This window comes from Nyctibius grandis, chromosome 21, assembly GCF_013368605.1.
Source record: "Nyctibius grandis isolate bNycGra1 chromosome 21, bNycGra1.pri, whole genome shotgun sequence".
NCBI lineage: Eukaryota > Metazoa > Chordata > Aves > Nyctibiiformes > Nyctibiidae > Nyctibius > Nyctibius grandis.
In genome coordinates, this window is record NC_090678.1 from 5,928,202 (window position 1) to 5,951,032 (window position 22,831).

A 22,831-nucleotide genomic window follows, 5' to 3' on the forward strand; every position below is an offset into this window, starting at 1 on the left:
ACTCCGGGGGCTGGAGGGAGCACAAGCGTGTCCTGGAGATACACTGGACAAGCTGCAGAAAGTGTGTCATTAACTGGGGGAAAAGGAAGGCTTTCAGGTGACATTTGCAGAGGAGAATGAAGGGAGGACAGCAGTCTTCCTCGCTGCTTCTCCCAGGGCTCCCATTCATATCATGCTGGGATTTGCTGGTGGAGGTAGCTGCTTGTTAATCAAACCCAGCCTCCCTGCTCATATTTCTGCTGAAATTTGCTTTCTGTATGTAGACCATTTACTTCAGCTGCAAATCCATCCTGTTAACAGGGAACAACCAAGCTGAAAGGCAGCTTACCGTAATGGAGTGCAGTCTGGCCTTCCCCGTCCTGAAACAGAGAGAGAGACTTGGGTTTAGATGTACGGGTAACATCGTGGGGATACAAGGAAACCTCAGTTTTAAATAAATAAGCTGAATCGCAGCAATATTTTAATTGACTAGATAAACAGCCCAGGACACCCAGCTACCTGGCAGCCAGGCTTTGAATCATCCTCCACCATCCATCCATATTGATGGATAATCAATACCTATCCATGCAGAAGAGCACATGGATCACATCATGACATGAGTATAATTCAGTTCATAGCGTTATCACTTCCAGCCCATAAAAATGAAGGATTTCAATCCTACGGCCTTACTTTGGGACCCTCGCTAATCCTGACGTGCAAGCACAGCCTTCGAGAGAAGGATAAAGCACCGGGACGCTGGCACAGCCCAGCACACTGCACTCTTCAGCAGACAGGGGAAAAACACCCCACTCTTCTTCCAGCTGAATAAATCTCAGGTCCTCACTCTTCAGAATTGAGGTCTGGACAAAGGCGGACCCAAAGCCAAGTAATTTCTGTTGGGCTCCTGGTGTCCTGGCAGTACAAGGGTGAGGAAAGCGCTATGGGGATGAGAGCCGTTAGCTGAACTCCTCCTGGTGAAACACCTCGTCCCGCCACAAGAACAGGTGAAATAACAGAAGGGCAGAATTACTGGCCCCTTGCCTTTCACTACCCCACCAGGATTAGCCTCTAATTCAGTTCTTTGCCTCCTTAATTTATTTGCATCTGTTTAGAGAGACTTAAGTTTTTAATTACCATCATCTCTGGGATTAAGGTGCAAATTCTACAGCCTGCCGTGGATTTGGGAGGAGGCGAAAGGGAAAAGAACAAGGAAAACAGGTAAAAATCCCACCCGTTGCTGTTTGGAGAATTCTGGTTTCCCAGCCTGTTATTCTGGTTGATATTAACCCTGTTCTAGGGTCGTGGTTTAGGGTGGCTTTGCTCTGGGACACCGCACCAACGCGACAAGCACAGGACAAAAGAGAACAGGCAGATGTAACAGGCGTTTGCTTTGCTGGGGAAAATGTGGGGGGTTTTTCCTTCCACATGCCGCTATGCCCCATTCGTGGCAGTGTTTGGAGGTGCCTCGTTTCAGGAGCCTCTTTCTGCCCAGCTTGTGCGGAGCGTAATGCAAATGGGTGTCATTAGGAGACACCGCAAACCAAACAACTGAAGAAATCAAGGATGGCATCCATTGATTATTCCACGCTAATAAGGTAACCGAGCTGAGCCAGAGCCCCTGCTTAAGCGGTCCTTAAGCACGTGCCTGCTTGGAGGAGTGACAGGGCTGGCACTGACTTCAGCAAAACAGGGAACAGGGCTGGGGAAGAAGAGGTGGGAGCGCTAGGAATGAGTTATTGGGAAAGCTGGCTTGCAAATGTGCGGGTTGTGCGTGTGTTGGGGGATGGGAAGGCAGCTCCCCTCCGCATCGCCGCCTTCAAAATTGTAGCCGACAAAACCCGCAGGTGAACGGGACTGGAGAGGTGCAGCAAAAGCCCTTTCCACGGGAACGCTTTGCTGCAAAACTCCTTATAAAGCACACAGGACTGCTCCAGGAATACCACAGCCACTTGCTCCTCTTCCAAAAGCCTGCGTAAAGCACTGCTTCAGCAGCAGGCTCTGGGCTAATGAAGCTTTTTATTTCTCTTAGATGTACTTTCTGGCATTTATTGGGCTAAGAAGAGAGCGCAAGTGCCAGCATACAAAATGTGTCTCTTTAATCCCAGTGTGGTTTTTAAAAAGAACTATTAACCCAATGTTATGCAAACGTTGTTTGCACTTTATTTACGCCCCTTTGAGCCTGGCGGCTGGCCAAATGCTATTTGTTACACTTCTCCGATGCTATGCTATTTGCTTGTCTTTTCTCTGTGACAAATTTTAATCCAGGTAAATGGAAAAAAGCTCTAGTGTGGTCACTCACTATGAGCCTTGAAATGCCCTCCGGAGGCTGCCGATCTCAATCCCTCCGTGATTTGGCTTTTCAGACCACCGTGGCTAATGGGAGCCCGACGTGGCCGGCTGCTCTGCGCGCGGCGCTTGGCTCCAGGTACGGCATCGGTGCAAAATGGGCACACTGGGAAACTAATCAAAGAGGGGCCGTGAAAGTGAGGATTACAGCTCCCATTGCGGGAATTACGTGAGACGAATATCGCCTACCAGGCGCTGGGGGTGTTTGTTTTACAACGAAACAAGAGGCGCAGAAGGGCTCTTAAGATGAGCTGTAGCTGGCCTTGATGCAAGGGGTATTTCCCAATGTGTGGCAGAAAGCGGTGGTTTCTCGAGCATCCTGGGCAAGGTGCGGAGTGTCCTTCTCCCAGGACGTGCCTCTGTTGGGATGCCAAATGGCGAGTGGACAGGGACAGCCTGCCACAGCCTCTGTCCTCACCCTGCCCCGGGCACCAGTAAATGCCACCAGCCAGGAGCAGGGTGTCCCGAGCGCATCCTCTGCAGCCAGGAGCAACGCAGAGATGCCGGCGTGATCAGATGGAGCGTATCGCTCATATGGCTTGCAAGCAGGGGCAGCGAATTTTTCTCCACTGAAACCCATCAGGATTTTTGTTGGTTTATTTTATACAAAGCACCGAGTCGGAGGGAGGTGTTTGTCATGATTGTTTACTACTTCTCTCTCCAATTTAGCTTCCAGATTACAGCACTGTGAATCATACTGAGCTGCAAGTACATAAGACCCAGAGCCTATCGATACACACTGAAACCCATTATTTGATAAATCTGTAACGTACAAACCTGAATACTGTAACTAGTTATTCCCAAACTGTGCCTATGGAAAGTTAGGTAATCACGGTGCGTCACCATTTCTGCGCTGAGGCACGTTAAAAGAAGTTAGAGACTTTTTTTCCCCCCCCAATATAATCTTCCGTAGCATGACAGGAGCACAAAAAGAAGGTGTTAAGCAGGGGAGGTGATGTCAGGGAGTGCAGAAGAAGAGATAGGCAGCTCCGGGGCCAACACCGAGCTCTGCTCTACGCCAGGATGCCTCTGAGAAATGTCCTTTCACCATCATGTGTTACCTGGAATACCAGAGCCCCTTTAGCAATACCCTGTCTATAAAAAGGAGGAGCTCATGGAAATGGCAGAACCATACAAGCAGACAGAAGACGACCAGAAAGGAAGGAAAGACGACTACACACTCAAACGTGAGAGCACTCAGTCCCGCACACGTAGGTTACCGATCAATGACAGATCGATTCCAAGCTTTCCTCTTGCCTCTTAATGCCATGTGCCATCCCTGGTGCCTTTTACAGCCTCCCGTCACACCTGGCCACGGCAGGATGACAGCCCAGCTGCACGGCCTTCAAGGAGACAAGAGCATTTCCAAAGACTTCAAAACTAAACCCAAATGTCCACGTCTACCAAACTCATCAAAACAAAGATGCTACCAAACCACCGGTACCTTCTACATCCGTGGTCTGCGACAGATGTCACTCAATGAAAATCCAACTACCAGTGGGTAACTTATTGGATAACAGGATTTTGTTCTGCTCCTGAGAAATTTAAGCAAGAGAAATGAGAGAAGATGGACCGAGCGCAGATGGACCAACTGCCTTATCCGTTAAGTGGTACTATGGCTACCGCACGTCAATTTTGTCTTATAAGTGACAGGATTATATCGGTGTTGCCATCCCATGTTCATTCCTTGGGAATTTCTGTACCCTGCTTAACCTAACACAAGGTTTCTGGACCGAGGGGCAGAGACATGCACGTGGCGTGGCTGAGCCCTGCTGAGATGCCACACACGCCATAAAACACGATTCCTGCCACCCCGCCATGGCAAGCAGACCTGGACGTGCCAGTGTTTGACTGTGCTGGTTTCATGGACAGTTTTTAAAACAGTGGCACATAAACATCAGTCTTCCAGACTTGCCTCATTCGCTCTCCCAGCTGCACATAGAAACCTCTGTGAGTGGGAGGGTGGCCCTAAGGGAGACACCGGCTCTTCCTCCACCTCATGTGTTCTATTTAGCACAAGTACAGAAAGAGAAAAACAAACCCGAACTGGTTACCTGGGTGAGCTTTGATCCAGTGATGAAGCTGGGGCTGGACAGCCCTCCACACCAGCTGCGAGGGTCTGCACAGGACCCCCACACCTCCTCCAGTGCTGGTCCACACCGAGACCTCATCTCTGTGCCTTCACTCACACCTCCAAGTGCAGACACGGCGAGCAGGAAAAGCACAGCAGAAAACACACACGCTGACCTCTCCCTTTGGAAGGATAGCACATACACTCTTTATTTTAAGGTATTCTTACCCCCGTCTCACCTCTTCTTTCTGTTCATTTGTGGCACCTTGTAAGATGCACGCTTGTTCCCATTGACAGACTCCAAATGTTGGCAGGGATCGCAGGAGATAAGAGCGATGAGGCGATAAGAGTGTTTAACAGCGCTGGGTCCTGGGCAGCGTGGATGGGCCAGAGGGAAGATAAATATTTACACTACATCTTTAGATGGTGAATGAATAAAAAGGGCTAGAATAATACAGCTTCTGAACAGGCACCGGTGCTTAGGAGCTGTGAATATAAATCTCTGCAGCCTCACGACACACACTCACTCAAGCCAGGGAGATGAAAAATAGCAAGAAAATACTTCCCTCCACTTTTAAAAAGGGCTTTATTTCTCATTTATTTCCACTTTAGACTTCAACTTCTCAACAATTTACTTTAACCTCATCGTCTTCTTTTTCTCTCTCTCAAATTTTATCCCCAAGATGACTGAGGGTGAGACTACAGCTGAAAGCACACCAGAATTTACATGCTAATACCCACCAATACATAAAACCAGGCAACGTGGGCTAATACAACCAGCCCGAACTCCACCAGACAACTCAGGGGATGGCCCCAGGACAGCCTTTATTTTCATTTACATGCTGCTTTTGCACACAGCAGCCTGGATTCGGACACGTACGTTAATATATGTACAATGAATGCTTGTCCAGTCGAAGCAGAGTGGACTGCTGTGTGTGCAAACGCTGGCATAGAAAAGCAATGGTTTGATTTGAAATTTGATCCTGTTCTTTTAAAATCCCTACCTTAGACCAGTGTGCACTCACATGCACCTAGACTTTTGCTTTTAATTGCCACATGAGCCTTAAAGCAATACCAGAGGCAGTGCAGTTTGAGAAACAAGACCATCTAGCAGCTTTCTGCCAGAACATCTAGAACCCCAAACAGCTCCAGCCCTAGGAGAATGAAGCAGACCTTTATGTTTTCTCCCCTTTTTCAGCTTTTGATTTTGCTAAAGCAAAATGCACTCGGGACAGCTCACCTTCACCTGCTGTTTTAGACTGGGCGTCCCAGATGAGGATAATCAGTTAGCTGGTGTTCGTGAAGTTGTGAGGTTGTTAATGTTGAGTGTAGGCTGTTGTGAGACATCACGATGTGCATCCTTGGTACCAGCTCGAAGGCAGCTCAGGCACTCCCCAAGGACCAGCGCCGTGGGACAAAGGATACAGAGCAACCTCTGGCAGAAGCAAAACCAAAATCCATGCACCGATCACGAGCAGCTCTTATTTGGGGACTGCAAACAGCCCAAGCTAAAAAGCACAGGGCTTGGATATTGCATAAACTTGGTTCCCCAATTAAACCTTCCACCTCCCTTGCATGTGGGTGGGCTTGGCAGGAACCCCTCTCTTACTGAGCTGTCCCCCTCCAAGAGCTCTCTCCTCTGCCCCCTTCCTCCCATTCAGACCTTTTCCTGCGCTGTGCCCGGCAGATATCCGTAAGGATGGAAGGTGCTAGGCAGATCTTTATCATCACCTCTTGGGCCCTTCTCCAGAGCCTACTGCCAGGCTATCGGCTGGCCTATCTTCTAAGTGCCTCACAGATAAATTAGATCTGCATAGAGAAGCAATTATTACATTTCTAATGGCATGGACCCTTACAGCACAATCTGCTACTGAAAGGCAAAGAAAATTGCATTAGCTTTTGTTTGATTCAAAATTATCATCAAGGGAAGAGGGATGCTGAAGCCCTTTAAAGCCAAGCCTCCGAGCTGGGGATCCTTCTGTCTGGGGACCTCCCGATTCACACTCGCTGCCTGAGCTCGTGCTCCTGGTTCATTTAGGTGCACTAATTTGGAGGAGCCCTCCACTTGCAAAGCTGCTGTTAAAACCAGCTCTAAGAAAGCTCAGCGAGAGTCTGATGCCCAGGAACTGGCACTCGCTCCCTCCCCAAGCCTGCATCTGCTAATGCACCCGAACGCCACCGGCCCGAGGAGTTCAGCGTGCCAGGGTTACGCTAATCCCTCATCGCCCTACTTTCTAACTGGTGGCGTACCTAAATTTCCAAGTGCAATTTCAATGGGATTTATCACATCTACTATCATCAGCATGTAGCGCTGCTGGCACGGTTACAAACTCTCAATATCCCACTGCAGACATGGCTGTCTTTAATTGCCGAACAAACTGATTTCTGCAGCTACACAGTGGCTCATGCAGCAACCCTGAAACTCTCAGGGCTGTTTTTCTATTGTGCATTTTTACCCCAATTTGCAGCCAGTACCCTGAGCACAGCCGTGTATTTGTACGTACAAAGAGGTTGCTCCGAAGAATATGTGCTGCTGCTTGTTACTTCCAGCATCAGGCATCTTTCTGGTCATCAGACAAGTGTGTTGGTGCAATAAAAGAGCTGCTGGGAAGCTTCCTCAGCCCAGGGATCAAAAATGTGTTTGGAAAGAGCCAGTGCCTCGAGCTGTACCAAGTGTCACAGCGCTGCAGCTGAGCCAGCCTCCAACAAAACTAAGCAAACACAATCCCAAGCTGCAATCGGGACAATATTCCTAAGGACAAGATGCTAAAATCTCTCTTCTCAGGGTGCTTCCCTACCCCCTCCCCGTGCACAAGTTAGTAGCTCCTGTACTGCTTTATCACTTTAGCGTGGCCGAGGCAGGTACCTGGTTATTTAAGAGGCAGGATAAATGGGCTGAGACAGCTTTCCCATCCCCAATTCACTAGGGAACGCTTGGAAATTCCACCTGACACGGGGACCGCGCTGTGCTCTTAAACAATCTCCCGTCTGATCCGATTGTTCCCCAGTGGGGAGGCAGGCTGCAGCTCGCTCAAGAGTCATTGATTGGATTAACAGCCTAATTCCCAACAGATGAATAGAATACTGATGTCTTGTCAGCCCACATCATAGAAGGAAAACACAATCTGCTTCTACAGCCCCGAAATTTAACCCTTTGCTTCCTCGCTCCCCTTCCTCGGGGCACGGGGCTGAACGCACGGGTCTGGCACTTTCAGCTCGAGATCCTACCCATCTGAATGAGAAATGATATATTAACCTTTGGGACGGTTTGTCCACAGGATCATACGTTATTTTCCGTAAGGTTGGTTTTGTAAGAAGTCCTCTCTTCATCCTTTCTAGACAGATTTATACTGGGGACCTTAATTTTTTTTTCTTCTCTATTTTACCACCTGCCATTAAAGGAAATACTGTACGCTTCACAGTAAGTGGTTGAAAATTCATTAGCTTAACGATATTTATTCTGAAATAGACAGATATTGAATGTTTTCTGAGTTAATAATTTGATTAGGAGGACGGATCTGCCCGGAGAGGAGCATCCAGCTCTTGGCAAACCACAGGGCAGGGGAGAGAAACCGGGCTCATCGTCTGCTCTCAGAGAGCTCCCGTTCTCCACCTCCTAATGGAGACACTAATGTTTTCTTACCTCATAGAAAGACTGTGATAAGAAATTAATTGCTACTGGTCAAATGTTCACTACTACAGAAGCAGGACTGTGTGCATATTAAAGAGATTCGCCAAGAACAAAATTTATTTATGGACTCCTTGGCACTGCCTGCATTTATTTCCTTGCTCGGGAGACAAGGATAAATAAAAATCATCTGATTGTAAGAAATTTATTCAAAATGACCTTTTTTTTTCCTCAGATCTTTGGGGTCAATAATGCTGTGGGTTTTGTTCCTTTCTAACACCCACCTTTTGTGCTTGCATTTACAAAACAGGCAGACACACATTTAAATATTGTCCTTTTTCAGCGGTGATCCTAAAATATAGAGAAATATGACTACTACAGCACTCGTGCCAGGACTGTAACCCATATTGAGAGGTGGCCTCTGGACTACCTCGGATCAACAGTCTCAGTGGCAATGGCTTACCAGCTCTCTAACTGTTTTTCCCACCTCTGAGATTAGCCAGGTTGCTCTGTGAAACAGAAAAAAGGTATTTCCAGTTTCATTTGGATTTTACATCTTACATGCAGAGCGGAAACATTCCCTCCATCACTCCTTAACTCTAAAAAACGAATTAGCCCAGCACTAACCAACATGACAAATAGGAGAGAAAGCATGAAAGGATGGAGGTGCACAGCCTTTATTTTTTTTCCCCCTTTTAACAGTACCTGTTAGCAATGACAGTTTTCCAGACTTCAGCATTTCACAGCATTAATATGCATATAAAAAACTTGCTAGGAGACTGAATGAAAGAAACAGGCCTTCCCTCGCCTGCCTGCCGATACATCAGCCCTACAGAGAGCTCTGTCTTCAGAGAGACAGGCAGTGGGGAGGCAACAGTTTGCATTAATGACCGAGCTGCCTTAACCAAAACAATTAGCAAGAGATGCCGCATCGACTCAAACAATTCAATTAATGAAGTGTTAGCGCTAGTATTTTAAAGTCATTCGAATTATTAGCTCCTTTTACAATTTGAAACCATAATGTTTCATTTTCATCCCAGATGTGAATCGTTCCAGAACGGCAATAAATAAATAAGTCAAATGATCCCTGCCCTGTCCTGTAATATGGCTGCACTGTATATTCACGAATCCAGGTTAAGGATGGGGACCGGGGCAGTCGTGCCCTGGAACTAGCAGACTGCGGGTTTTATAAATACATACAGAAATAATTAAAATCTAAGGGGTTTAGAAGGGTTAATCTCCTTTAAATAATCTCTGCCACAAAGCCTGTAAAGTCACTGCTGGCACCGTGCCCGCGTGGGACCGGCTGTCGGATATCAGGCCAGCACGTGTGGACGGGAGCAGAGAGATTAACCACGATGGGGCTGGGAATGCTGCGGGCAGGACTGGACCCAGCACCAGCCAGCAAGTCAACACGCCGCTTGCTCCACCTGATTAAAGAGTGAGAAGGAAGCTTGATGAGGCTGCTAAATTTAGCAGGCTGGACAGGAGACGGCGGGAGCCGAGAGCATTGCTGGCACTGCTCAGCTCACCTGAGTCCTTCCTGACTTCAAGGCAAACGCTGGCTTATGTTTATTTAAAGGGATTCAGGACTTTGGAAATAACCTCTTCTCCTACGCAGGCTTGATTGAACCCACAGCCCTGGGCGGCCAAGGAGATGTGGCACTTTTAATCGTCAGCTGCAATGGACTCAGAGCTGCCGCTCTGCATTTCAAGACATCCTCTTCATATAAAGTGTCCTTTTAAAGCCAACAACTGAGTGACCGTTAAAGAAATCCAAAAGAAAGCAGAGTAACCACCCCTGCGTGGGCTAAAGCAGTGCCCTGCCCGAGCCCAGGGGTTTGATTTCCCCTGGTTCGGGCAGAGGCAGGGCCAGCTGAATGCCCAAGAGCCCTGCAGCGGCGGCTGGAGCACGGGCAGGGCGGTTGCGATATCGTGACGAATGCAAGGAGGGATCTTTTTTAAGTCAGTGAGGACAAAGACTCTGGAGACCTTGTTTTGGTCTCATAAACCTTCCTCGGCTTGATGTGCAAAATCAAAACTTCACATGTCGATGGCCTGTACCATCCTCTGAACTCATTTAAACTGAAAGAGGGGAGATTTAGATGAGATATTAGGAAGAAATTTTTTCCTGTGAGGGTGGTGAGACCCTGGCCCAGGTTGCCCAGAGAAGCTGTGGCTGCCCTGGCAGTGTTCAAGGCCAGGTTGGATGGGGCTTGGAGCAACCTGCTCTAGTGGAAGGTGTCCCTGCCTGTGGCAGGGGGGTTGGAACTGCATGGTGTTTAAGGTCCCTTCCACCCCAAACCATTCTATGATTCTATAAATGAGATCTGGATTTTATTAAGCCAAGCTTGGGGAAGCCTGGGGTAGCAGGGGAGCTGAGTTACAGTGGCCCATGGTCCTCAGCTTGAAAAGCATTTTTTTTCCTGCTCGTTTAGAACAAACCCAATGCCAGGGACCCTGCTCAGCCATTTGAAAGCATCTCAGGCTAGCGCTGTGCCCTGCAGCCTCCAGCCAGCCTTTCTTTCCCAAGCACGCCTGTTTCTTAAGCACGACGACTCCTCTTTGTGGCTAATCTGGAATTAGAGAGGACGTTCGCACACTCAGAGCCGTCTGCCAGAGGCGGAAGGCATCAGAGCCTGGATCCTGCCCCGAAGTGGACCACTGCCAGGGAGAAGCCGACTGCATGTGTTGACTTAAGACACTCCCGTCTCATCACCTCAAAGGGCTGCTGGTTTTGTGACATCCAACAGCCTTTTAGCAGCCTCCCTGAATTGTATTAGTAGCTGATTTACCATTTTTTATTTTATAAGGCACGAAGCTGCTCTTTCGTTTGATCATCCACCACCAAGTCCAACTACACATTAGACTCTGAAAACTCCTCTCTCAGTCTATGATCGTTGGGACCGTTCCCTGATGGAAGAAAGGAGAAATAAAGAGAGAGGGAAAAGGTTTATTGGTACTACTTATTCACAGAGAGTCAGGTTTCCAAACAGCTATTAATAAAGTGCCAATACTAAAGAAAAAAAAGGGAAAATGCCTGGAGAAAACTGTCTCAGGGCATCAAACTACATCAGTAACTGGGATTTCTCGATGGAGCCACAACGCTATTAAAATAAAGCTGAACTAAGTACTTGCAGTTTGGTCTGTCATTACTTATTTAGTGAGATGCAAAATTGATCTTCACTTTAAAGGGCTCTTTCAAAGTCTAGAGGCAGCACTTGCTCCCTCCTCATGCTGTATAATAGCGGTGTTCCTAATGAAATTCAGCAGGGTCTGGAGGCAACTGGGGAAAACCGCAGCCGACTTTATAACAGACAGATTTATGGTCAGGGATGTCCTGCTTTTTGAATGAGTTATTCCGCACAGGGCAGGAATAACAGGTTCGCCATTCATGGGTCGTACAAGCGTGGCACAAGGTCAAGTTCCCCGGTGGTGCTCAGTCGGAGCCGAAGGCTGGGGCTGCCGTCACATCTGGGGCTGAGCTGAGGGCTCCATCCCATTTCCAGCCCAGGGAGCCTGCTGGGACCCGGACATCTGTCCCCAGCCCCCAGAAGGGGGACCGGCCCATTTTGCACTGGGCGGACGCCTGGGGAGGAGCAGATGGCAGGTACTGGTGGTGGCGACTGATGTGGGGCTGGGCTGAACCAGTGACCCCGAGGTGAAAGGCTTCGTATCTCCCATTATCAATCCCCAGAGCCCCCTCCGAAGTAAGTGTTGATACATTAATCTTTCTGTCTGAGGGAAACAAACTGCAAATATAACATTCCACGGGGGAATCTTTATTCCTTTTGAGCCGAAACAATCCTTAAAAACATAAAGTTAAGGGCATGCTTAGGTTTTGTTCTTTCATCAGGAATGTTACTAGTTAATGCCATCCTTTTTCTCTTCCAAGTACCAAATTTAAAGAGCACATCATCACGCATTAGTCTCTGAGCACAGCGTGGATTGCTGCAGTAAATAATAAACTGGCGTTTGTGTTTCCTTCTGTGCACGCTGTCCTCCTAAATAGTTTAACAGCAAAGCAGTGTATTTAGGAGCGCTGCTGGAGTGCCTCGATGAAGCATGTGGTGTAGGATAAATACCTCCACATCAGGACACTTTTCAAAGCCATCAGGCAGAGGGGTCAGTCTGTGGTGGGTTTTTTTAAAACTGCACAAGCTAATGCTTTAAGAGTGTCTTGATGGAATCAGGGAAATTGGATTGTCCCCCCATTTGCTGGCCTAAAACAAGCCTTTTTTTATTTATCCCATTAGAGGAACACAAGAGAAACCTTTTAAATGTCACTAAAATTTTCCCTGCATTGCAAAACCCAGTCAAAAGGGTTTTAATTTTCCCTGAGACCTCTTAAGTAATGCAGTATGTCAAGGTTTAATACATGGTGTGTAGGGGACTGTCTATACTCTGTGCTGTTTCACCAGGGTGACTCGGTAGGGTCAGTCCTGTTCGCTGGACTCGGTCCCTGCCAGCCCCGAGCTGCCCAACTGGCCCACGTCACTTTAGATCAGTTCTGGGGAAACAAATAGGCAAGTGATAACGACATGAGATGCGGCTTAGCCTGGATCAGTCTGGGATTCCCAAAAATTCAGCACTGTGGGTTACTCCCCAGTAACTTTGGTCTGTGAGTTGGGGCTCTCTGGTTTTGTGAAAGCCTGTAATTTAGAGGCTTTATTTACTTATTTATAGGAGGACTAGAGAGACTTGGCAAGAGGCACTTAACGTACACAAGGCTCCAGATTCCCCTGCAGTATTTAATATGACAAACACAAGCTGCGTAGCAGAGGCAGGGCCCAGGACTGAAAACTGGCAGCACACAAAGCTCCAAAGCACACCAGCTAAAGACAGCACCAGGGTCATGCACCCTTTAAAGGCTGGGCTGGTGCCCACTCAACCCTTGCTGTCCCAAGGGCTGTGGGCATTAATGCCAAAAGAGCTTCTCCCAGCTCTCCCAAGCCCATCCCGCTTGTCAGCCACCCTGTGAGCTACGGGTGATTTGTTCTCCCAGAGTAGTCCCAACTAGTAACGTTTGCTACTAAAATATATCATTATTTTGCTCCTACTTGCTAAGGGAGTTCTCTATCCACGCTGTCCCTGTTTCTTTTTGCAAACCATGAACACATCGTCATACCACAGCAGAAGAGGACCCGGGGTGCTAAGTCATTTTGGGCTGACTATATAATCCTCCGCAGCCCTGGTTTTGCAGGGAGAGGAGGAATTGGAGAGCAATGAGCATCCAAGCTGGGGTACGTGAGCCCCCAGCCTCTTGTCCCTGAACTCACATGTGCAGACTGAGACCTGGGAAAGGTGCAGAGCCGGGGAGAGTGAAGAAGAGGAGGCAAATCCTAGCCCCTCAACTAGTCACAATAAAACGCAGCGCTGAGACTAAGACATCTTCCCCGTAGAGCTGCATAATCTATTTTACAAAATGTCAAAATTCAGCATGAAAATTGGAAAAATGGGGGGGGGGGGAAATCTAGACTGGCTGGCTACTGGACCAAGGGCTGTGGTTAAAAGGATCAGGAGGTGGTGGGCCGAGTGGTGGGGGAGGGAATGGGATAAAGTAGCGGGTCTAATCAAATCAGTTTAAAAAGCTGCAGCCTCTCCGAGTTAACCTTGCCAATCAGAGAGCGAGCGGGAGCATGTCTGCGCACATTAAAGTGGGAGCGTGTCCTTGAACCCGCGGCGTGCTCCGTCCTCCCCGCGCAGGCTGGGTACCCACCACGCTCGGCAGGCAGCGGGAGAGCCCTCCTCAGCCCCGCTCCAGTGGAAGTCAGCACAGCAAAGGCAGCTTGGATGTTTCCCTGCGATTATAGAGGTGAGCTCAGGGGATTAAGCTGGCAAGAGTTGGAGAAATGTTAAAAAACAAACAAACAAACAAAAGGAAACCGAAGGAGGAAGGCTCCCGTTGACAAATGCTGTCGTATTGAGCCTGGCAGCTGTGAGATGCATTACTAACCTTTGCTAATGACTAAGGGCACTGAAGTCACTTTAAAATAAATATTCACTAGGAATTACACGGGTAATCTAAAGGGATTATCCTGCTGCCTTAACAGGTCCATAAACTAAACGTTAAATGGTCTACACAAGTGTTTGCATTAATTTTGACCCAAATTAACCCTTCTGCTAAAAGCCGTGGAAAGCCAGATTCAATTTTGGAAACCACGTGCCTGCTTTCAGTTAAGAGTTCTTACAAATTCCCCCAGATCCTCCGTTTTCCGAAGGAAAAACAGGACTGAGCCCCTGGAAGCCAGCAGCCTGCCAGCAGCCAGGGAAAGGCTTTAGCAGAAACGCACGTTCAGAACACGAAGCGGCAGGCACAAATCCAGTCTGCCACATAATCCAGTCCCTGTGGCAAAAGTATCCATGTTTGGAGTCTTAGCTCCAGTCCTTCTTCCCTACGGAGACAGGGGAGAAGGAGCTCTGCCACAAACAGTGGCTGAACCCCAACCGTTCCGTGCCTCAGTTTCCCCACCTGTAAAATGGGGAAGGCGCCACGTGCCTTCCAGCTGGGGCACTCGTCCCTGTGCCTCAAACTACAGGAGGGGGATTAGGCTGAAGCAGGGCTGAGTGTCTGACCAGGGCTCAGCAGCTAGTGTACAGGCAGGTCAGGGGAGCAGGAGTTAAGCCACACGCTCCAACAACAGGGACTGAATCATGAGATGAGAACAGCTCCTGTGCACCCGTCTGCAGCTCCTGACACCAACTTCAGTGTCTGTACCTGAAAAAGCACAGTCTAAAAACACACATATATAATGCCTGAATTGCATCTAATTCCAAAAATCGTTATCAGACACAAATGGGGAATAAGTACCACAGAGGAATAATAAGAAGTACACTGATGCTTCCTTCCAGCAGGCATTTTAGACCCAGCTTTAGATAAAAAGAGCTCGGGGTTTTCCTCATTTCCCAGCCCGCACAGCAGTGTGTTCGGGGCCCCTCAGTCCAACGGCAAAGGTGCATCTCCAGCCTGTGATCTGACACTGTGGACACGGGCCCCCTTGCAAACCCGTCATCTTTTTTACCCTGGACCCCTGAGTCGGCCAGCGTGCACACTGCTGAAAACAGCTATTTCTCTAAAGCACGCTGAATTCACTTGTGAGAACACGAGAGCACTAAGAAAATGGAAGAGACATAAACTCCTTTTAAATCCCACTGCTCCTGCACAATCACTAGCAATAAGCTAGAGGCCTCTTGTAGCAAATTAGGAAAGCGAGGGACACAATCAGGCTGCTGGAAGCACAGAAACACGCTCCAGCGATGGATCTGAACAAACCCAGTCCCTGGAGCCCTGCGAGGTCTGCTGTACAACTGAGGGAAAAGAAGAATCAAGCACAGAGGGAAGCTGGCAGAGAAAACACAGTCCAGAGAAAGACCAATATTTAAAAAGCTCGTTTTTACTGATAGAGGGAAGAAAAACATTTGCAACCTTTATGTTTTTTAAAGATTTCTTCACGATGTTCAGAATTTCCTGCCCTTTTTTATTTTTTTGAGATGAGAGAAAGCCAGGAAAGTCTAACCTGGTAAAACCTTATTTCACAGGAGATCTTCTTGGAAAGCCTTGGCAATAGGAGGGGAAGTGCCGTCTGTCACCCACCGAAGGCAGTGCGGGAGGAGTGCTCTAACAAGAGCATTTGAAACTCAAAATGCCAGGCAAACATTAACAGCAAGTAAAGCCACGATTTTACACACTCTCAAATGAAAAATCATTCTGCTAAATGAGATTTCTTCCCTCTGAAATCCATATTTTTTATGAACTCCAAAATATGTGCTAGAAAAAAATTAACAGATAAAACCTAGGACTTCTGTCTTTAAAGAAGATGAATTCTCCCCCTTCCTTTTTAAACAACAGTTTCAAAGTTTTCTTCATATATTGTAAAAGAATGGTAAAGGGGAATAGATCAACATCCTCCTCATCGATTTCCACCTGCTACCAGTGACCTAAAACAACCTCTTGCAGCTGAAGGAGCCCTGAACAAACCCAAGAACATCACTTCAGTCTTCACTAAGCCATCTCTAAAACAAAACACTAATTGCCATAAAAAAGGCACAGTTGCTATTTTTACTCTCTGTCCCATCTGGCAAGGGCTGGGATACGAGGGCTTTTAAAGAGAAGCCACAGAGCCTGGTAGGGCAAACCCTTGTCTGCAGGAGTGTCCCTGCAGGTGTAGGACAACTCATTCCACAGCCACCAGCCCCACTGGGTGGACTGGCAACACCAGCACTTTCTCAATTTTGGGGTAATTCACACCAGCAAATGTATTTGCACTTGCCAATGAGGCCTGAAACCTTAAAGAGAGATTCAGAGGTTCTTTGCAGGATTTAAATTGGCAGAAATCACATTCATGTGTCTATTAACAGGGAACACCTGTGGGACTTGCTAATATGAGCTGCTTTGTGCTGCAGCTACCAAGGCTGTGTGAGCAGAAAGGGAGACCTCTCAGCAGAGCCAGCCAGTTCTGCTAAAGCCCTGCTGAAAGCATTATGAAGCCTGCTCGCTGTATTAAACATGGATATTCAAGTATCAGCTGCTTCCAGAAAAGCTCCTCCAGAAAACCGTCAATCCATTCAGGATAACTCACCCTACTACACCTCCTGGTCGTGCCACAAAGCCTCCCAGCTCCTAAAGCAGAATGGAAATGATGGCTCAAGAGCTTCACTTTGTACTGAAGGCAGCAGCCCTGCATACTTAAACGTATCTACCAAGAGCATGTGAAGTTTATGTAAGTAAAGCCCTTCCGCGGGCTGCATCAATGTCGATGCCTAATGAAGACTGAATTTAGATACGAAAATGTATTGATTACTGTGTTTCTCTGGGCTGATACAGGCAGCATGAAAGGAAAAGCTGTGCAATAGCCGGGGGCAAAGTAGTTTTTCTTTTTCACAATGCCAACTTATGGGAGATGCTTCCTGAGGAGAATGGGTGGATGTAGACTTTGACTACCCTTCCCCCTCAGGAAACCTTTTCTGCTGTAAGCAGGACTTTTAGTTTAAATACTCTTTTTGCTATTCTGTTGCTTGTTCTGCAAAACTTACCCCACACCTCTGTGACCCTGTGAAGGGAGAAGTCCCCAAGTCTCTATGATTTTATGCAGTTGTAGCTGTCATTGGAGCAACTGTGCAACAGCATAAAATTCAAAGATAGATAGCTTCACTTGGTGGCTTTTCACACCTTGAGTGCTCAGGAGACAATACCCTTCTCCGAGAAGAGGCACAGTACTATAGAGCGATGGTACATATTAATTTCTAAAAGAGGATTTTAATCATGCAACGTCCTCTGCAGTCGCACAGAATTTAATCTCATTGCTGACAGTGGGTGATGGGGGAGCATGTTAAGTGGAAAAGTTGTATTCAAGACCTTCTTGCAGATATGTGCTACAGGCAGTCCCTTGGGAGGAAGAAAATGACCCAAACTGGTCTCTCTCGCTGCTGACCACCCTGGCCCAGGGCCCCGATGTACCCCAGCAGAAATGCAGGCGCATTCCCAAAGTTCTGCACAAGGTTCAAGTACGTGTATTAATACAGTTAGCATTTATCAAGGCTTACTTTACAAATATTGATTTATTAATCTAGGCAAGACCCAGGGATATATGCACATAGTATTCCCGTGTTAGTTACAGAAACTGAGACACACAAAAAAAACCCTCCACTGTCTGACTTACTCAAGGTCAAACGAGGCACACAGCCCACAGCCAGGATTAGTTTCAGGATGCTGAGCTCCCAGCGTTACGCTGTGACTATTAGGACATGCTGTCCTTTTCCACACTAGGTCTTCCCTCTTCTCACAAGATCTGTCTTCACCTAAGCCTACATTTAATCTTGCCTTCTTTTAGTAATCTGGGGAAAACAAAAATAATGAAGAGCCAAAAGTTGAAAACCATAAGCCGTGAACCGAATCTCTCCCAGCTGCCAAGGAGACCCGCTGCAACTGGGTTGGCACATGCCTTCTGGGTGGTTATCTTCAGTCTTGTTCTGCTTTTACCAAGGGCTACTCGGAGGCAGCTTTACAAGTTTTGGTCAATTAAACAATTAAGTGTTAAAGACAAAATTAATATAATTTGTTCCACCAGTTTTAATGGGACCTTAAAGCTTATATGAAAAGTTGTAATTGGAATCATGAATAAATTCTTTTTTAGAAGCTCCTATGGAAGGAAAGTAATCACTGCCTAGGAGGGATAAATTCAATTTCTCTCTGCCCCTGCTAAAATAAAAAATACTTCCCTAATATATCTGAAGTTAGGGCAACCTAAGTGATGGCCCAACAGAGTACAACTCCATAAAATCACTACAGTTAAATAAAAACTGATTCACGTTTTCAAGCAGCACAGATCCGATGCCTGCGCTCTAAAGAAAGCCCAACTACTGGGCAGGTGAGTCACTCTGTAAACTCCTGTAACCATTCTTCTGAGGTATTAGACCAGCTTTGGACTCCTAATGGATAAAAATGAAGTATGAGACAATAGATCTGCTAGCTTTAAAATCTTGAGGAATTAGAAAGAATGACCATATGCTTTTGTATACGATAGCCACGTCTGCAGCATGTGAGCACTGCAAAAAGTTAAAGTATCTGAGAGAGAACCACACACTATGTGTGAAGAAATAGCTCTTAGAAGACATGAAATGCAAAGGATACTGCAGCCCAAAGTCTCAGGGTAGACAACAGACAACATGAGAAAAGAGGATAAAACTTTATCAAGCACTGAATGCTTAATGACAGAATTAAAGCCTATATTTGGTCCTCATCTTTCTCCAGTTGCTCCTTCACTTTGCTGCCAAAATCCTTGATTTTGTTAACAAAACATGGGCAGGAAAGTTGACTACCAGAATGTGCCAGATAACATCTCCTTTAAGAAGTGTGTTATTCATAAATACAAAGAAAATTCTATTTATTTGTCCCCTTCCAAAACCAAACCCATCATATTTATGGTGAGATTTTAATTTATTTTTAAGAAGTGTTTGAAAATTTCCTGGTAAGAATTTCATTTTAAAAACCCTGATTTCCATTCAGATGTACTCAGACACAAGTGAAAACAAAATGACTAATAGCCTAGCAGAGAAGAAACTTTTAATTTGCTGTTTTCTAGCCTGATTCAAATGTAAAAATTAAGAATGTGGATCAAGTAGGTTAAACTACATAATTAAGTAAACATGGACATTGTGTATCTGATTAGCAAATAGAAGAACTAATTTTACTATAAAGGCTACATTTAGCTGCAAATGAACATATTTTAATGGATACCAAGCAATGAAAATCAACCTTTCCTTAGAAAAATAACCAAGAACTAGATTTAAATTGATTATTAAATCAATTAAATCAATCCAACCTGTCAGAATCTCTCATGAGAGCTGCTGTTAGATGCAAAGCTGCTGCCTGGATGGTACGGCCACGCAGGCGAAACGCACCGTGGTGCGGTGCCAAAGGTTAGTGACGGCACAGCACCTTCACGGCACATCCACCCAAAATCACGCCAGACGCTGCCGAGTCCTAACGCGTGCCCAAACCTCCCCCAAACTGAGTGCATCCATCAATACGTGGAGCCCATTAATGTGTCCTATTTTCCTGTATTAACCAACCAAACATGAAAAAAGGGGATCCCTGTAACAGTCTGACCCATTTTGAGGGTCCAGTGAAGCCAAACTGACTTTTATTTCTTAGAAAAAAAAAAAAATAATTAAAATTGTGCTGAAATATAAAGCAACCAGTTGCAGCATTGCGGGATTAGTTGGACGAATCCTTCAGCGGAGATAATCAGCTTAATGGCAACAAAGATCACAGCGCAGTCAGTGCAGCTGCGACACTCAGAAGCATTTCAGCGAAGGGGAAGGTTTGCATGAGGCTGGAACAGTCCCTTTTATTTCCAGCCTTTTTTTCCTCTCTCTCTCCCCGTGCAGTCAACATCCCCATCAGCTCCATTAGCATGAAGGAATTAAGGAGGGAAATGGGTAGGGTGGAGCAATTTACGTCTGTGGGTCAGCGTACTTACACAGCGTCGTATAATTCAATTAAATGGACAAATAAAGTGGTGCTAGTTGTTTTCCAAACTCAGGTTAATTTTAACTTAATTCCCACGCTGCTGTGGGCTAAAGGGCTGCCTGCTGTCTGGGGCTGCCTGATGCACAGCTAAATGACCAGCTATCTGTTACGGAAAGGGATGCTGTAGGAGCCCTCCTGCTCTTACTGTTAGGATACTCCTAAGAGTATCCTTACTCTGAGGATATTCTTAGTATCCTCATCTTCCCACAAAAACAGAGACGAAAAGTAAACACTTGATTGCCCTAATTATAGCTCTATTTGCACTGGCAAATCCATTGCTTTATATTATGCCTTTTCTCATTGTTAAATTGCAAAAAAAAATACAGTAGAACATAATAGATGTAAGGAGATTTTAGCCCGTTCTGTAAGAAATTAAGCAGCACTATTTTCTAGGCTTCTTAAATTAAGACTTTCATCGTTAAACCCAGTGATCTACCTCTCACATGTAGTATTAACACACACAAAACCAAGCAACCAAATCCTAATCTATTTATCACTAACTATTTTGTTTCTGGGTTTTGCTTCCTCCAGGAAAAATCCCCTGAGATGCAGGTGAATGCACCAATGACTGAAAACAGCCAAGGATAACTACAGAAGACCCACAAATCTGGTATCTGGAGGAAACTGATGGATAGATATGGCAAAAGTACGAACACCTTGGAAACAAGGCATTTGCTGTAGAGCTTGCTTAAGGTCTTCTGCTCTCCGAGCTGGTAAAACTCAAGCCTGTGCAGTTGCACTTTGGAACAAGAGCTCTGAAGGAGAATTAATTTCTATTTGCAGAATAAAGACCTTTTTCAGCACCACAACGTTTTGAAGCCTTTAAAATAAATCAGTGGTTGAAGACTCACGGCACTTTCCATAAGTAATACAAGTGTGCCTCCTTTCCCTCACTCAAAACTTCCTTTGCTTTCCCCAAAACGTTGGTTCACCACCCCGCTGTCACTCTCCCCACCAGCAATACTTGCATTTCAGCAGTTCTGCGTGGATATAATTTGCAAAGTGCTAGAGAAATAAGCACAGTCTGAAATGGGAAACATTATTGACAGACTACCTGGCGCTAAGCTTTCAGACCCACCAGGAACGGCAAGGAGGCCAGATCTGCATGTGTCAAGTCCATCACCTTAGGAGGCGTTTCAAAGTTCTGCTTTTTGTGACTCTACAAGACATATCTCTGGAGCCATTATAGGAATTAGTTGGAAAGGGGTGGGGGGGGAAGGAGGAGTGGTTAAGAACAGCAATACACCCCTATGAGGAGGACATTTAGAAGCATCTGGCTCGGAGATATTAAGAAAGGAAAGAAAAATTAATCATGCTGGCTGGGAAAAAAATCCTGGCATCGCCACAGCCACCTTGTCATAGGCAGATATTAATAATGTGAACCTCCAGGGAACACTCAGACATCTGAAAGATGCACTTGTTGGCTATCACAGAGCAGGCAGGTTTAACTGATGCCTCTTTGAAGCCTTCCGAAGCTCACGCTGAAACATTGCGTAGGATTTTTTTTTGCAGCAAAACGAAACCCTCAGTGCTAAAGATGAGGCATTTACTGCATTTCTCTCTTTTTTCCTAGATGGTATCAAAGAGAGTGCACAAGGGAAGGCAACGCACCTTGCTGCTTGTAATCACGTGCTATCGGCCACGGTAGAAGGAAGCAAAGCCCAGTAACTGGCTGCAAAAAATATCTGATGCTGAAGCTGTGGATATCAGATAATTAGGATGTTAGGAAAAGGAAAATAAAAGGATTCGCTCCTGGGGATACCTAGGCACCTTGCTCCAGCAGACTTTGACAGTGGGAGGCCCCATCAGGCAGTAGCCACTTAACGCTTTGTAGACCTGTAGCTTAGCTGCCCAGTAGCTGTGAGGGACACACAAGAGCAATGGAGGGGAAAACTGGTCGAGTATTTTAAAAAGAGAAGAAGCAAAAAAGGATCTTGCTGGAATGGAAAACAATGGGAAAAACCACGCCTGGCCAAGACATCACAGCAACGGGGGTATGTCCTGATATCGCATCTCAAATATAACTCCTCAGAGTTAGAGTAGGACGTAAAGTTGGTTGCAGTAACAATAACTAGGACTCGCATATTCAAAAATTTATTTAGCCAACAAAACATGGCAAAAACCTCCTTTTTTTTCTACCTTGTTCCTTCTCCAGAGCTGCAGCAATCTTTCCTGCCTAACGCACTGAAAGCAAACACGACAAAGGAACCACTAACCTGCTTATGTTCGGGAAATGAGTTGCTAAAAGCACACCAGACACCCCCAACATCATCTTATATGTATTTTCTGATCTCTTGGACCATCTGTGACTAGCCACACCTCCAGATCCACAGGACACACAGCTGACTCACTGACATGCAGCACTAGCTACAAAGTGTCTCAAAGACAAAATGATGATTGACAAGCACCGAGTTGGATGTTTATACACTATTTGATGATGCAGGAGATGCTACCATAGGCACTAACAAGCAGTCATGTGTCAAACAAGATGATTTGTGGTTGGCAAATCTAGATGGACAATTCACCAGCTAGGGAATATTGCTCAGATATTCCCAGTTTAGAAACAGCAAACCCCTACATTTAAGTGGAAGATGACATCCTGGAGACCAGCGCTGTACCAGGTGTTTTCAGTAGCTGGGCACACGGTTCAAAGCATCATCCATCCAGAAACGCAGTGCCTCCGTCTGCTTAAATCAGAAACAATTTTGCAGCTGGATGACTGTGTTTTTAAACCACCCTACCCCAGGAGGAAATATTTTCTGCCCTGGGTACAGCT

General features: G+C 46.3%; 1 protein-coding gene across 3 annotated transcripts in view; it reads right to left on the reverse strand.

The window, feature by feature from the left end:
* Positions 1 to 22,831, reverse strand: part of ACBD6 (acyl-CoA binding domain containing 6) — an 86,207-nt gene that overhangs the window by 4,042 nt on the left and 59,334 nt on the right. For all 3 annotated transcript variants that reach the window (XM_068416878.1, XM_068416877.1, XM_068416879.1), the window contains one exon: positions 329 to 359. In XM_068416878.1, the coding sequence (XP_068272979.1) occupies positions 329 to 359 (31 nt within the window). The remainder of the gene's footprint in view (positions 1 to 328; positions 360 to 22,831) is intronic.